Source organism: Bactrocera oleae, chromosome 4 (assembly GCF_042242935.1).
Source record: "Bactrocera oleae isolate idBacOlea1 chromosome 4, idBacOlea1, whole genome shotgun sequence".
Classification (NCBI taxonomy): Eukaryota; Metazoa; Arthropoda; class Insecta; order Diptera; family Tephritidae; genus Bactrocera; species Bactrocera oleae.
Genome location: NC_091538.1, coordinates 50491341 through 50506889, shown reverse-complemented (window position 1 = coordinate 50506889; position 15549 = coordinate 50491341). Strand labels below are relative to the sequence as shown.

Below are 15549 nucleotides of genomic sequence, written 5' to 3'. Positions count from 1 at the left end.
AGAAAATGATCGTGTCACAGAATCTGATTGGATTTACGTCTTTTCGAATATATACAAAACGAATATTCGAATCAGCTATTTACTATTGTGACAAAACTTGAAAATGAGTAAATTTAAAAGCGTTTGATATATTTGAAGTAACGAATAAAAATCGACTAAAATTTACAATGAGTTCAGCTATTTTAGCTTTTATTTATTCGTAAGAAATAAGTACTTGATGCACTATGAAGTCGCATGTGAAATTTGGTTTGCATTTACTTGTATGTTTATATACATGCTTACTTTACAGATTTATATCACATTATCGACTGAATAAAGACGCATTTCGGTGTTAAATTACGTTGGTTACGTTTTGTAAATCCTCTTAAAATATCTGTATTTTTTCGATAAATTCAATAATTATGACACTTTTTGTTTTATTCTTATGTTTTCCCCTCTAGAAATAACGATAGATTAAATCGTAACAATAATGTCGTATAAATTATTTTCTTAACTAAAATTTCAAATCTGTCAGCGAATATCCTTTTGCTTTGTTTCTGATATCAAAGCCGATCAAATTGGTTTCCGTGACACCCAAAACCGATAGAAATTGTATCGGTTTCGAATAATATCTGACTTCATGACACCTACTACATTTTTTATCGGTTTCAATTCTGCTTCCGACAACTCAAAAATTGCTCAACATTGAATACTATTCACCCACTTTATGGTATCTCAAAAACATACTGATAAACTATAATTTCACAACCAATATTATCGATGACAGTTATTGCATGTACTCACCATTCCCATTCCTAAACTAGTCATATTTTTATCTTTGCCGTCTCGTGCTACTACAATCTGTGTAACAATCGCTGTGCCTGGTGCTGCAACAGTCGTTACGCTTCCAGCATTATTCGTGCCCGATACACCAGATGCGCTGGACGCAGGTGACGCTGACGCTGTTTCTGTCTTACAGATCTTCGACGGCCTATCCGTATCCGAATCGTCACCGGTGATTACCGTCTGTTGTTGCCCACCACCGCTAGTGCTTACCGTTTGTACACCGGATACCGGTATATAATTACCAGACGACGTCTGTTGTAAACTAACGATAGCGGCCTGATTTTGATTTTGTATTAAAATTGTTTGTGGTTGTTGTGTACTCTGTACTTGTTGTTGTATATCTGGAGATTTTGAACGCTTACGTACACGAGATTTACGTCCAATCTGTTGATGTTGTACCGATGTGCCTGCACTAACTAACTGTCCGGCGACATTCGTAGTGGCTGAACCAATTTGTTGTGTATTAGCAGTGGTCACGTTGCCAATATTATGCGTGAGCACCGCTGTATTAGTAGCGATCTGTTGTTGCTGCTGTTGCGATTGATGTGGTATATTGGGTGAGAGTTGACCCGTTGCTACTGTAGCATTAACGATATTTCCAACAACGGCTTGTTGTATATTCTCCGACACTGTGATTGTAGCTGTAGCTGAGTCGTTCAGATCGTCTGTGTTTTCGGCCGTCTCACAAAGTCCTTTAATTTTCAGCTGTTCGGCTGTACGTAATAAACCCTGAAATCATAAAAAAGTGTACATTTGAAGTTAGATGGAATAAAACAAATAAAAGTTAGAGTAAGAAATATAAAAAAAAATTTCGATCGTTTAATTATTTATTTCTTAAAATTTTTTCGATATTTTAAGCTTGAGGCGGGTATTTGACGAAAACTCTAAATGTTATCTTGTGAGAGCAAATATCCCACACTCTCACCTGTAGTCATAACAACTAACCACCGGTTATAGACAGAGACAGCAAGAGTTCCTGCTTTAATTCCAAAAATAGAAAATGAGTTTAAAGTATAATGCAGTCTAAAAAAAGGGCTTTTGATAGTTAGTCCAACCAGTATTAAAAATATTTTCACCCTGCGAGAGCTTTTCTGTGATTGAATGCGGCTCTAGTTGTCCGACAAGCCGCGCACCATAAATAGAAGATACCACAATTTTCAGCAAAGAGTGGTTTTTGAGTCATCCAATTAAATATAAAATCATCTTAAGAGCATTACATTTCTAGAAAGTTGGGCCATGCTCTCTTCATGGTGTTCGTAAAAAAATCTTAGCTACAGCTCACAGCTGTGGGGATTGTATTGGGAAGGGGTAAGCGCCTTCCTGAATTTTTTATTTTCCAAAAACTAGAAATGCCAATGAGTAGCGTTATTTTTTCTCGTTTGATGCCATAACGTCAAAGGAAGCGGTGTTATAAAAATGTTAATATGTATGAAGAATTAAATCGCTAGTAACAATTAGACCCGGTTGAAATACCGCACCTGACTGATAAATACTGTTAGATAAAAGAAATATATTCTAATTATAAACATCATCTTTCAAAATTTAGGTTATGACGTTGAAAATGTTATATATAAAAATATCCTCTTTTAACGAAGTCAGTATTTTTGGAACCTGGAGAAGCTAGACTAACAACTAACAACAAATTGTGTCAGCGTATTTAGTAAGGTTTGCCATTTCATCATGTTACGTTTCACTTTTGTACAACGCTTGAAAATTATTGTAGAATATTACGCAAATTTACGTTCTTGAAAAAAAACGTTCATCGAAAAACCATCTTCTCAGATGAGGCCCATTTTCGACTTAATGGCTTCATCAACAAACAAAATTCTCGCTGTTGGGGTGAGTCAAATCCTCGTGTGCTTCAGGAAACGCAATTGCAAAAAATTTACCGTTTGGTGCGGATTGGGGAATGGCCGCATCATCGTGCTTTATTTCTTTCGAACTGAGGTAGGACATGCCGTTACCATCAATAGATAGCAAGTGTTATAACACTTTGTTGACCGATTTTTTTTCTGGAATTTGATTAAATTAACGCGGGCGTTCTCTATTTCCAACAATATCATGCGATTTAACACTTCTAGTTTATTTTCTCTGGGACTATTGTAGATTAAAGGTTTACGTCAACCAACCAACAACGCTCGAGGGGCTCGAAGATAGCATTCAGCGCACATTTGGCCGAAACTTTGTTCAAAATATAAATGGCATAAAATTATCTGCATGACAATAAAAAACACATTTTGACCAAATTTTAGTGTTTTACTTGTCTACATTCTAACATGACGTCGATCTTGTTGATAGCCTTTTGTTTACATATCTAGAGGAGGTGATTAAACAAGGACCAAAGGGCTGTTAAAAAGCAGCCCACAGACTGCCATGAGCTGAAAGTGAGGTTAGTACTCCTGAAAATATGAAAAAACCGGCTAGTTAAGCGAAATTTTCAATAATGAAGAGGTAGAGTTAGCATCCTATAACTATTTTAATTTTAATTTTTAGCATCGATGAACTATTAGTTCTTAAGAAAGCCGTTTTATATTAAAGAGAGGGGGGTTACGTTGAAATTGAAAAAAACGATATATGTATATACCATAGCTACATAATATTTTGAACAAACCACCTATAGAAATAAGTAATGTGAGGCAATTCATTTATTTTTGGTAAACAATTTTCAGGGAAACATGCTTTTAGTTAATGTGCTCAAATAAAGCTTCTAGAGGCTACTGTGATGAGCAGCGCCAAATTATGTAATTTAGAGAATGTACTCGTATATAGACAAACATTGGCACATAATTCATGCGTGTACTGTCAACGCCGCAGAGGGGTATTAAACTGTGCGTCAAGGTACTGGTAGAAACTTCCTATTAACCATTAAAATCACGACCGACACTCATCAGCCGCTTACGAATTGCTTACCACAAAAAAACGATCAAGTCAATACCGGCAAAGCCACTAACACACTTGCACAGTAAGCACCAATACAAGCAATACTTCTATATATGTATGTGAAAATATATACCTGTAGAAGAGAACAAATGCTCAAATTAATCTGTGTGTGCGGTTGTGTGTTCACATTTATGCTCATAAAATAATTCGAGTGTTGAATGTTCATTTTCAATTCATTGAAAACGCTGAGAAAATATTATGAATATCCGCACTCACATACAAACATACATACACACATATGATAGCTATATATGTGGTGATGATCTATATGAGCAAAAATCATACAAAATCATTTCATACGAGCACAAAACTAATGTGAGCGAAGCGGTGATTGTTTGGAGTTTTGTTGCACGTTTTAAAACCTGTTCGTATTGCGAAATTTGTTTAAATTCTCACAAACTCAAATATACAACGCAACACAACAACACGGCACGGTACAGCATATCATAGCGATATCCATCGAAGACTCATCGCTACTTTTTCCAATCTACGCGTTTTACACAACTAAAGTGACGATTTTCATAGCGGCGTTCTCAGTCGTTTATTGACCTCAAATCAAGTCATGGTTATGGCCACAGCAGTCCGACGTACAAACATGCACACATACATACATATGTATACGTAATAACTAATTTGCTATACACTCAAAATATTTATATATGTATTTATACATATTATACTTACATATGCATGTGTTTATGTATGTGCGTATGTGTGTGTTTGCTTGTCGATAATTTATAATTAGAGAAAGACTTGGAAGTCACTGCTTGAAAGTAAACGAAGCGCTTTGACCGAATAAAGCCAGCTCGACGTGAAAGTTCGACTGACTACCCAAATACACACACAGACATAATATATGTATGTATGTAATTATGTATGTATGTATGGGCGTATTAGCAATTCTTCGATGAAGTTTCAATATCGTTCTGATACAAATCGCGCTACATACATATGTTTTGCGAAACTGTATGGCTTTATCGACATACTACAAATGTACTTACGAGGAATTCGACGTATTATTTTATTCTGATGTTTTTTTTTTAATTAAATGTAGGTGCTTGCGCGCTATTTCCTGGACAATGTCAATATTTGTGGTTTTTGAATAAAAGAAAATTTATTTTTCTAGCGCCGGAGCAATGTCAAGCCGAATATTGAACCTTTGAGCTAGGTTACCCAAAGAAATACATTATTGATAAGTTTCCCTAAAATTGTTTGTGAAAAAATAAAAAACTATTTAAAAACAAAAAGAATTTAATCGAATTGTGCTTTGCTCTCGAATGAAACTCAGGACTTATTGCATAAGTAGCAAAAGCAAAACAAAAACAACAATACGCATTGGAATTTGTTTTACTTTTGATCTCTCAAGTGAAAAGATTTTGACAATTCGGAAACCTAACAATATGTTAAACAGCAACTCTCTTCCCACTACAAACAACTCTCAAGAAACTGAACCAGGATTATGTCTAATGAAGCACAGTCATCTTGCCAGCATTTTACAAAATTATTTGTGGAACATTTTTGGCCAAGAAATCCACAACAGAAAGATTAACTCTGCTGTTCGGTGTCCCCTAGACCTCGACTGGTTTTCAGAGAAACTAGAGCGATAAAAAATTAGACAAAAAAAATTCTGCTTAACACTGAGGTTAGACGTGAGATTAAGTATAGTATTTTTAGATCAGATGAAATATGTAGACATACCTTGAAATTGAATACTTTTTCACTAAATACGATTTTCTTTAATAATTGAGATCTCTTTTTTCTTTAATTAAAAGTTCATTTAACACTGACTTTGTCTTGATAACACCAAACAGCTGTTGTACTTTGTGAATTGTTGCTAAAGTTTAAAATTTTTACGAACAAGCATCAGTCATATCTTATTAAATAGAATTATTTAGCATTAATGAAACGGAAATTGAAGAAAATATAAAAAAAGGATTGTCAAACATTCGTAAAAAAAAATCCAAATATTGTTTACTTAGATTCGATTAAGTTTAAGGGTTAAACCCAGCAATCTTCGTCCCACTTTGACAGTTGAAACTTCTTTACTTTGTCATGCGATAAATGCTTAGGACTGGATCAGAATCCTCATGTATCCACGAAGAGCTTTAGAACAACCAAAAATCTGTTGAGACGACTAAAAACGATCCCAGCTAATTAGACCAGTTTAACGAAGGTATGACATCCATTATGTTTTAACGTAAGTCTAGTGGAGGCTGGATAGTCAAGAAGAAAGCGAAAAGAGCGAAGCAAAAGAGAAAGCCAAAACAGCCGGTTCTACGATACCGAGATTGACCCAGATTTTATTCAGCGAATGCCTGTTATTTATGTTTTAGGTTTAAAAAGAAAATATTTGACGATCAATGTAACATTGAATAGTCTGATAACGTGACAATTCCAGTGTTATATTTCAACTCAAAACATATAAAGATTATCGTACAACAATATCAGCTCTTTTAAGTGGTTCAAGCGGTTTGCAATGTTGAACAAAAAAATAAATAAACATAACCGTAATAAATATAGATTTAGCGAGTGGAAGAACAACATTTTCTTCTCAAATTTTATTTTATCAAAACTGTGAGCCAGATTCCTCAAGAATGTTCTGTTCTTTGTCTCGAGAAAATTTATCTAAACTTCGAGTTCACAGTTTGAAAATTTAGAATCGAAAAGTCTGACTCCACAATTATAATACTTGTAGTTTCGGCACAAATAAATTTGTTGCTTAAAAATACGAAATAAATTATTTTTTAAATTGTGTAAATTTGTAATAAAGTTGCCATTCTGAGTAGATTTTTATATTAAAGAAGTCAAACTTTCTTTTCTTTCTTTCAAACCCTTTTCACCACCATTCTAACCACAAATATTAAATTATATAAATTTCGGACATTTTCGTGTCAAACAAATTACCGAACGAATGTTGAAAAGGACACCACTCCCTAACAGCCATGTAACGCTCACCTTAACATTAATAAACTTATGTACACGCTTGGCATAGTAAAAAACGAAGGAAAACGAAAGGAAAAAAGAAAATGAAACATAGAAAATTAAACAGTTATGCGTCGACATTGCTTTAATTTGATTAACTGCCGCAAAAGGAGTCGAACTGGTATAATGCTCTCAGCGCGTCACATAAGCAACATGATGAGCACATACATGCATATATATAATATATAGATGTGTGGAACGAAAAACCGTGGCCCAGAAAAGTGACTAGCCGACTACCATACTTACAATACTAACTACTAGACGCGCTGGTACAGGTTTACGGAACAGGTTACGCGTTATAACGTTATACTCTATATCTATGGTGCGGCTTGGACTTGGGTATGCTGTAACCGTGTACGCTTTGACCATGATCCTGTCCACTTTAAATGCTTGTCAGTATGCATAACATGTTTACAAACGCACACACGCCACACACACCAACATATGGATGCATGTAGGGTATGTGTGTGTGTGTGTGCGTGTCATATGTTGGAAGTGGACAACCATTCATGCAGGTACTATCTCTAAAAATAGAATGGCCTAATAATAAATATTTATTTTTGGTACGCTTTACTTCTTTCCTCTTTGCTAGACGGCTTGTAACCCACTGTGATCGCACGGTTCGTGTTGTTGTTGTCGTGTAAGGATAACATTTCGGAAATGAAGAAAAATAGTAGAAAGAAAGACGAAATTATATAATAGATTGATCATTACAAGTAGCAAGGTGTAGCGATGTAAGTATGTGTGCATGTATGCGTGTATGTATGTTTGTATATATGTATGCTGGTCCTATGCACCACAATGAGTTCATACATGTTGCATAATTGATTTCTTTTTCAATATTCATTTAATTAAGCTCTATTATTTCTTAAGCAAACGCACCTGTGAAGCAGATTTTTGAGTAATCCACGAATTTTATGAAACAAATATGAAGCGCACAATTATAGCAAATTGAAAAATTATATATAATTATTTTGCTGAGTGGTTTTATGATTAATTATTACGAAAATTGGTAACAAAATATTTAAATATTTTGTGGCCTGAAATTAATACAAGTAGATATTAACAGATATAGTAATAATTGCAAACACTAAAAGCAACGAAAAAGGTGACCAAATATCAAAAATAAATTTAATAAAAAAAAATAAAATAAAATAAAATAAATACCAAAAATCTAAATAAAAAATATATAAGTAAATAAGAATTTAAAAATAAAATAAAAAATTATTAAAAATAATAAAATAAAAAAGTATAAAAAATAATATAAAAAAAATTATAGAAAACATAAAAAAAAAATTTTTTTGTTTAAATTTTTTAAAAAATATAAAAATTATAAAAAAAAAATAATAAAATTAAATAAATAATATGATTTTGAAAATTTAATCATAAAAGTGAACGAAAAATAAAAGCTGAGTCTAAAATGTGTATTCATTTTTTACAATCCATGTAAAACATCTACCAAAAAAGTCAAAATTCGTTCCTATTTCTCGTTCAGCTCCTCAGGGGTTCACCATTGATGAAAATGCACCAATTTCGAATTATTATATGAGACTTTCACCTAACGTTTATACCGGTATATTGTGTGAGTCAATGTTTCCCAATTCATCTTGAAAATATACAAGATAGAATAATGGTCACAGATAGTAAACACTTTATATCAAAATGTTTGCAAGAGAAATGATCCCTAATCATGCATAAAATAAGTCTGGAAAATAAAATACAATATTAAGGAAAATATTGATTTCAACCATTAGGTCTTTCTCACCTGGAAAGTTAAGACTCCGTTTCGCGATTCTTCGGCATGATAGTGACAACAAAAAGACAATAATTTACATATAAATTACAGATACTTTTCCAAACTGTATACACTCTGGATAATATTATTGAATAAGACTATTCGGAAGGTTGATCAAACACCAACAGTGATGTTAAAGTAGACGAATATCCAAAAATTTTGGTTTATATTCAGTATATTTAGAGTAACAGAATTTCATAGGCGGATTGATATCAAATCCTAAACAGCTTTGTTTGACATTTAAGGTCAGTAAACTTTTTACAAATTATCATAGAGAGACTTATACTGGATTAGCATTTAAAACTCGGATAAATATATTTTCTGTCCTGTGCGACAAACTTAAATAGCACATCGCATAGAGAATGTAAGCGAAATTTCGGCGTTTAGAGGGCGCACTGTCATAAAGACGCTCTGAAGACACTCTTCAGGCTCCTTTGCATCCAGACAAAGTTGCTCGCTGCTGTGGCTTACATTTCAAAGGCATTATTAGTGCATAGTTTTTTAAAACTTAAGATAAACATTAACATCAATAGTGAGCACTACAGGCAAATAATTCACGACTTTTTCCAGCAATACGCAGGACACGTGACATCAAAACTTATTGGAACGTCTCTTTAGTGATCAAACCTGTCAAGAAATTGATTTGTCAATTGGCATTTTAAATTATAGATTTGAATTTATCAGTTTTCATATTTTGTAAGGATATGCCCAGTCAATGCTCTGTGCTAATGAATCAGCTACAACATACCTTTTTAAACCAGCATTCAGCCCGTTATTAGCGAGATAAGGCTTAAATTGAATTGGAAATTTTTTTCAATTATCTCTGTTATAATTAAAATAAAAGCTTTATACCTTTACAAAATCCTCCGTTAGTTAGAAAGGGAAGAGTCATTTAAGCGAAAACAATCGGAACTAAGACACCAATAGGTTTCGATACGATAAAATTATACCAGATAATTACAGAAATTAAATTGTCCAGCGAAAAGCCAAATCAAGTTTAAAATTAGTTTTCTGACAAACCCAACTCTTTTCATAAACAGCAATATAATTTTTAGAGTATACCGAATACTTCTTTATGGAATTACTGTCGTGATTTTCTTTCATTTTTGTACTCTGAGCAGGGTATGTTAAATTTGCGTGGAAGTTTGTAACACCCAGAAAGAAACGTCTGATACCATATTAAGGTATATATATAAATAATCAGCATGACGTGCTGAGTCGACTAAGTCGTGTCCGACTGCCTGTCTTTCCATTCGTCTGTCTGTATATACGCGAACTAGTCTTACAGTTTTTGCGATGTCGATCTGAAATTTTGCACACCCATTTGTCGGAACATATCGCACCACTATAGCATATAGCTGCCATACAAACTGAACGATCGGAATCATGTTCTTATATGGAAAAATTTTGTATCTGAGAAGATATTTTCACGAGACATAGCATTACATACATAGCAACGATATAATCTTCGGATATACTATTTAGATCGGATCACTATAGCATTTAGGTGCTATATAAACTGTCCGATCAACATCAAGGTCTTATAGGGAAACTTTTCTGTTTGTGAAGGGTATTCTAGCTTCGGTGCAAACGAAGTTAGCGTTTTTTCTTTACTTCAAAATGTGGAGTAATCTTTAAAAAATTTAATAAAAAAGTAAAAGCGCTATATGTAGATATGTTTGCTTATACGACCTTGTTAGATTTAGTTTAGCGCTACATAAAATAAAAACGACAAGCTGTGAGTTGAAGTGCACGTAAACTTTTGTGACACACTGTAAATGCACATGGAAATTGAAATTAGGGAAGCAAAATGCATGTAAACTTTTTATTGACTTTATGTACTTGTGTTTGTAAGTGCAAGTACAAAGAGCGTATGTATATATATACATATACATACGTAGATGTGTGAGTAAACCACAAAATTATGTGCAACATAAAATAAGTCAAAAGGACTTACAGTTCAATGGCGAAACTGATGTTTTTTTACAAATTTATTGTACGGAATTGTAATCGGCTTCGCAGGAAGACCTAAATATTGCGTTATTGCGAACGTCAGCAAGGTAACCACACATACATATGTACTTATGAAAGTGATCATTTCGCATACATACACATATACATATTTGAATTATATGTGTATTTAATGGGATTTCAATATGAAATGTAACGCTTTGGGATTATTGTACACTATGTGCCATAAGTGTTTGGCTTAGGTATGTATTTACATACAAACATACATATGTGTATAGTTGGGATAGTTGCGAGCCATGGCTTTGGGGCATGTGTTGTTGAACCGGATTGTAAGACGGCCAGCTGGCTGTGCGCAAACGCTGCGTACGAGTAGAAAATAATTAATCAATATCAATTGAGGCAACCGCATAGCCACAGAGAAGCGTCAATGACTCCGAGTAACCAACCAAGCAACCAATCGACCAACCAACGAACCAAACAGCCAGCGCCAGAGTCGGAGTCAGCCAACCAACGGCGCATACGCAATGCTTGCTTGCCTGTCTGCCTGCCAGCTAGCTAGCTGAATCCGAAACGAAGAGTCGGCGATTTCAGCGTTTCGGCATAAAGCTACACAGCAGCAGCAACAGCAGCATGGCACAGCAGCGAGAGCAGCAACAAACAACAGCACTCCAACAAAATGGTGGATCGATCGTACACGCATAATTTTCATTTTTTCAATGTTTTTTTTTTGCTTTTGTTTGACCATTGCAATGCATCAAGTGAAATTTTGTATTTGTAACAACAACAACATTCAGGTAATGTGTAATATTATGATGTATGTACAAGTACATATAGGTATAGTATGAATGCACGTTCGATATGCAATCGATTGCTTTGAATGCCGTAAATACACGTATGTATACACATATGTGTGAATGTATGTATGTTTTCTTATTGAGAAAACACTGCCTGTGACTAATACGTGCACACTTTCACCAAAGTCACTGCATGTATTTTATGCAATTTTAATAAGATCACCCGAAGACGGTGCGCGTGCAAAGCGTGCAAACGCTGCATAAATATTGAAACTCATAAAAAGAACGAATTGTGTTTAGAAAATCAAAACGAAAGGAAAACTTACGAAAAACGCGGAAAAGATAACACAAAAGTCGCGAATCAAGCAAAAAAAATAAACGCACACAAGAAGTAGTATGTGAGTATGCAAAGAAATCAAATAACATAAAACAAATACAAGAAAAAGGAATGAAAAATAAAAAGAAAATATGATGATAATAATAATAATAAAAGAAATCTGCCAGAAAGCCTGGGCAAGGTGTCTGCCGAGGCGACCAACCAGGCAACCAAACGAATGAACCAACGAAACGACCGACCGACCGACCAAATCTCGTCTTCTTTGCGTGTGTGTCTGTCTGCTCGCGCTACTTGAGCAACTGACTTAAACGGGCAGAAATAAGACACAAATCAACAAGTAAGTACTATGTGGGGTAAAGTAAGTGCATTGCGCGTGAAACCACCAGTCAGTGTTTGTGTCGGAGACTCTTCAAGCACCTAACATCATAGCTATGGTATAACTGAACATACTAGACTAGGCAAAGTCCCCATATAGATAGTGGTTGTAACCAAGCCGGCATCAATAGTGTTTGCACCACTGCTATGCACACGCAAATAAATACATACAAATGTACAATATATATATATATATATATATATGTACGACAGCAGCAGCAGCAATGCCGATATGCTGTCCATGCATTCAAAGACATTAAACCAAAGGAGATGATGTTAAAAACAAGTACTATAATTTTACTGCAGCAAATTTCAATGTCAGCCAAGGCAAGCAAGATATGCAGGCTAACAGGTCGACAGGTAGTCGGGCGACTAGGCCAGCTCGATAAATTTATAGATGGATAGACGTGTATGCATGCGGCGGCTAGGATGAACGCATAATAATTCAACTATATATGTATGTAGGCATATGTGGCTACAGTGTGTAACACAAAAAAATACTTTAAAGAAAAAAATTAATATTATATTTAAAAAATACAACAACCAAAAATCACCAAAACCATTAAATTATACAAAATTTTGAAAATTGTTTTAATTGTTTTTAAAACATTACCACTTGGCAGCGCTGCTGTCAGTTTTATTTTTAATATGTCAATATTATTTTGAAGCTCTAAAACCGTTTTGCACAATTTACGCACTTTTCTTGCAAAGCAAAATCACAACACGAACTCAAAAAAAAAAACAAAAATAACAAAACGTTTTTCTGCCGATACATGTACTTTTGCTAGTATTTTAACTTCCAGTTAGTTTTCGAAAATTTAATTCCAATTCAGGCTTAGTTATATGGCTAGAGCTAAGGCTAGTATGTTGACACAGAGTATTTGATATGCTTGTTTGAAACTTTACCACGCTGGTATGTCCGTCGCGATTTTGACGAATACCAAACTGAATGAGAAATCATACTGAAGCAAAAGAAAAGACAAGACGACAAGAAAATATCCAAAACCCAATTTCAAAACCTCGACTTGGCACTTAGTTGCGTAGTCATGTCGCGCGTCTCCGCCGTCGTCGCTCATTTCTACTACACTGCTCCTCGGCGCTCCTCGCTCTCTTTTTGCTGTGTGTACCCGAATCCATAGGTATGTATGTGTATAAGTGTGGGCATAATGACGAGCGCCGTACACTTCGTCTGGACTTGTCTCGTTTGGTTGCGTCTCAGGTCTCAGCTCACCTAACAGTATGGCTTGGCTTATTTGTTGTTGTTAAGATGGTCAGTTGCTATTTCTACCGGAGGTCTTCGCCTCTATATATATATATAATATATATGTATGTATGTATGGATGTGTATATACATACTCACACAGGTAATTATAGGGGAAATGAAAAAAATATGTATAAAATTAAATAAAATAATAGTATTAGTGGCATACGTATACATATTTACAACTACAATGAAGTGTCTTCAGTGAAGCCACGTTGTATTCGAAAGCCGAGCGCGAGACAGGTAGACCGACCTGGTATTGTGTTGTGACTACAACTACTGCAGCTTGAACAAAAGCAATGATATTCGGGTTAAAACGGCGTGCCTGGCTCATCATTGTGGAACTTTTTAAGTCTGACAGACATACATGCATACAGTCATACATATGTATGTACAGCCGATACATTCAGGTAAAAACAAATATCTTAGCAGCAAAAACCAAAAACCAACAACACCATAAACTAAAATAAGAGCTCAACTACTACACACATATAGACAAAAAATATATATATTTATATATACATATATTATATATGTATGAATGTATGGCTGTATATGCATGTCAATACACCTTTATAACTATATGGTGTGGTAAACTAAAACAAAATTCAAATGCATGCGGATATTTATATATGTATGTATGGCCGTACGAAATTTTAACACACATACATACATTTTTTTTTACATACATAAACATGTATGTAGTACACTAGTTTTATATGTATATCCAGCTATAATAGCCAAAGCATTGTAGTGTTGTAGGCTCATTATGCTAGTACAATTGGCAGCCCTTGTTTTTTATGTAATGCCGGTGCCGTGCAGTTTTGCTTTTTACCGCTTTGCGTTATGAGGTTTCCTCGACGTGTTTGCTATTCGCCCTTTTCTCATTTATTGACTTGCACAAGTATTGAGTTTTGAGAATTTAATTCACAGCTTAACGAAGGTATTAACATTCGTCTATACTTGAGTTAAAGCTTTTCTTGTAAATGGCTAAGCGCTCCATAACATAAGTACATACATATATATTTACATATTGATATATGCATATTTGCATATTACACATATTGATATGTGTATGTGACTTTCCGCAATTACGCCGATTCCCCACGTAATTAATAAATCAATCTCAAATCAAAGTTGTATCACATTCCAAACATATAATATGTACATACATGTATATATCTTCCACGTAGCCATGCATCCGAAGAAATGAACGCTCTCGCGATATGCAATACATCACACCTGTTCACAATAGTCTATACTAACGGAAAATGTTTTCCAATAGCAGAAACAAAATTTTGAAATTCTCAAAAATCGATCTTGTTAAAAATGTCCACAGAAATTATTTTATCAAAAAAAAAATAATAATAAAAATAATTACGGAACTTCAGGTCAGCCAAATTCTACAGGTCAAATATTCAGCTCTCTGGCTGACTAATTTAAACGACACTCTCCAAAGTGTTGAACATGTTTCAAAACCTGTTTTAAAAGTTGTGCTCTAAATGGCAGAGCCATGAAACGCAACAAACTGTACGGTATTCCATCATTTTGGTACCTCTTAAGCAAACAGATCTATGCAATTTCAGACAAATAAGATGATTTGATTTTTCGATGCTATGTGATAAGTTTTTAAGCGAGTTTTTGAATAAAAAGTATGTCAACATTTGCATGTGTTTTTGAATCTGCAAATAATAACTTACACTATGGCGCCAATATGACGGCAGGCATGCGTGAATAAGATATTAAAATTCCTCCGTAATTACAACGTATTTTACAAGAAAAAATCACACTTTGATGTACCTGAACCTGTAGATATCAATTGCATATAATGATCCTGGTCTTCTGTCGCAATTATTACTATAACTACGAACTGTCCCAAATCCTCTTTTAATATCTAATATCTTCCTCAGATAATATATCTTATACCTAAACCACCTCATACAATATTTCTTGTTAATCGATAAATTAATTAAATTAGCTATATTCAATTGAATCGCATACCGATTGGATAGCAGGCTATTATACCACTTTAGTTATACCATTGTAATGAGGTTTCAGCTCTTAATTTCTTTTTACCAATAAAACAAGTCAAAGGGGTTAATTTCGGTTGCACATTTGGTCCTTCAAAAAAAGTATGGCAGCTATGTTATATGCTATAGTGGCAATTTGTTCGGAGATTTTAGTGTTGCCTTAGATAGTAAGCCATGCCAAATTTCTTGAAGATATAAAAGATACAGATACAAATAAAAAGTTTTCCATACAAGAACAT

At 34.3% G+C, this 15549-nt stretch overlaps 1 protein-coding gene across 3 annotated transcripts in view; it reads right to left on the bottom strand.

Annotated features, from left to right (window-relative positions):
- psq (pipsqueak) overlaps positions 1 to 15549 on the bottom strand; it is a 49159-nt gene that overhangs the window by 6702 nt on the left and 26908 nt on the right. For all 3 annotated transcript variants that reach the window (XM_036376235.2, XM_070109139.1, XM_036376355.2), the window contains exon 3: positions 784 to 1554. In XM_036376235.2, the coding sequence (XP_036232128.1) occupies positions 784 to 1554 (771 nt within the window). The remainder of the gene's footprint in view (positions 1 to 783; positions 1555 to 15549) is intronic.